The sequence below is a fragment of the Austrofundulus limnaeus genome, unplaced genomic scaffold, assembly GCF_001266775.1.
Source record: "Austrofundulus limnaeus strain Quisiro unplaced genomic scaffold, Austrofundulus_limnaeus-1.0 Scaffold79, whole genome shotgun sequence".
NCBI lineage: Eukaryota > Metazoa > Chordata > Actinopteri > Cyprinodontiformes > Rivulidae > Austrofundulus > Austrofundulus limnaeus.
Genome location: NW_013952481.1, coordinates 762,058 through 763,125, shown reverse-complemented (window position 1 = coordinate 763,125; position 1,068 = coordinate 762,058). Strand labels below are relative to the sequence as shown.

Sequence of the window (1,068 nt, the reverse complement as noted above, 5' to 3'; positions counted from 1 at the left end):
GTATTTGTAGTAGGCCTAGTAGTAGTTGTAGTAGTTTATTACTGTGGTACAGCCAGTTTTTCAGGTTTCCTCTGCGGGAGCTGCAGCAGGTGAAAGGGGGCAGAGTTGGACCAGGTTTTCTCAGGGAACACCTCCCTCTGGCTTTCGGCTGGGGGCGGACAGAGTTGCGTTTGGGACGCTTCTGCAAACTTTTTTTTTTCCCTCCTCCACTGAAAACATTTTCAGTTAAGCGTCCTGCCATGCCTGGACTGTGAAGGGTTTGCTTTCTTTCTGTCTTTCTTTCATTTTTTATTTTTTTTATTTTGTGTTCTTGTGTTTTCTGAGCCATGGCTCCGTTTGGAAAAAACTTCCTGAAAGCTCGTTTGAAGAACAGGTAAGTTGACAGATGAGGAAAGTGTGTTTGTTTGGTGGTTGGTCTGCGGGCAGATGATCAGTGAGCAGCAGGAACAAACTGACTTCAGTTGTAGTTAAAACCAGGCTGCGTTCACGTGCATCTACGGGTAAACTAAAGTCCATTCAGTGTGCAGGAAGAATTTGTTTTAAGGATTATAGTACAAAAACCTTAATCAGAAGAACCAGTGTCTGAACTGGGAGGAGGTGCAGTTTTAGTTTTGTGCTATGGCATTTAAAAGAATAGTTCAACCATTTTGAAGAGGTGTTATGAGTAAAACACCTTAAAAATACTGTTGTAAACAGTCCAGTGGTCTCCATTTAGAGAAAGAGTTTATATACAAAATGAACTGATGAGTTAATACTGAGTTTGAACTAAAGTTGGACAAAAAGTAAATTGCTTCTGGCTCCATAGTGACTCAGAATTGTACTTTTATAAACCAAATGTTGCATTCTGCAAGAAGTTCAAATCATTACATTATAATCTTTTAACTTGAATTTTAGGGCTGCAACTAACGATTATTTTTTCGATTAATCGGCTAAATCATTAAAACGCTTAATTACATAAATATGAGTAGATATAAATTAATTTCATTCCTGTATGAATTAAGGATGCAAGTTATTGATTAATTAATTAATCTGAAGTTGATTTATCTTATAGATTGACTAACAATCAAT

The 1,068-nt window shown here is 37.4% G+C and overlaps 1 protein-coding gene across 1 annotated transcript in view; it reads left to right on the top strand.

The window, feature by feature from the left end:
• Window positions 1-177: 177 nt before the first annotated feature.
• The window catches only part of rassf9 (Ras association domain family member 9), a gene marked incomplete at its 5' end in the record, with an annotated part of 21,728 nt that continues 20,837 nt past the window's right edge, over window positions 178-1,068 (top strand). The window contains 1 exon segment of the mRNA XM_014011274.1: window positions 178-373. Within this exon segment, the coding sequence (XP_013866728.1) occupies window positions 327-373 (47 nt within the window).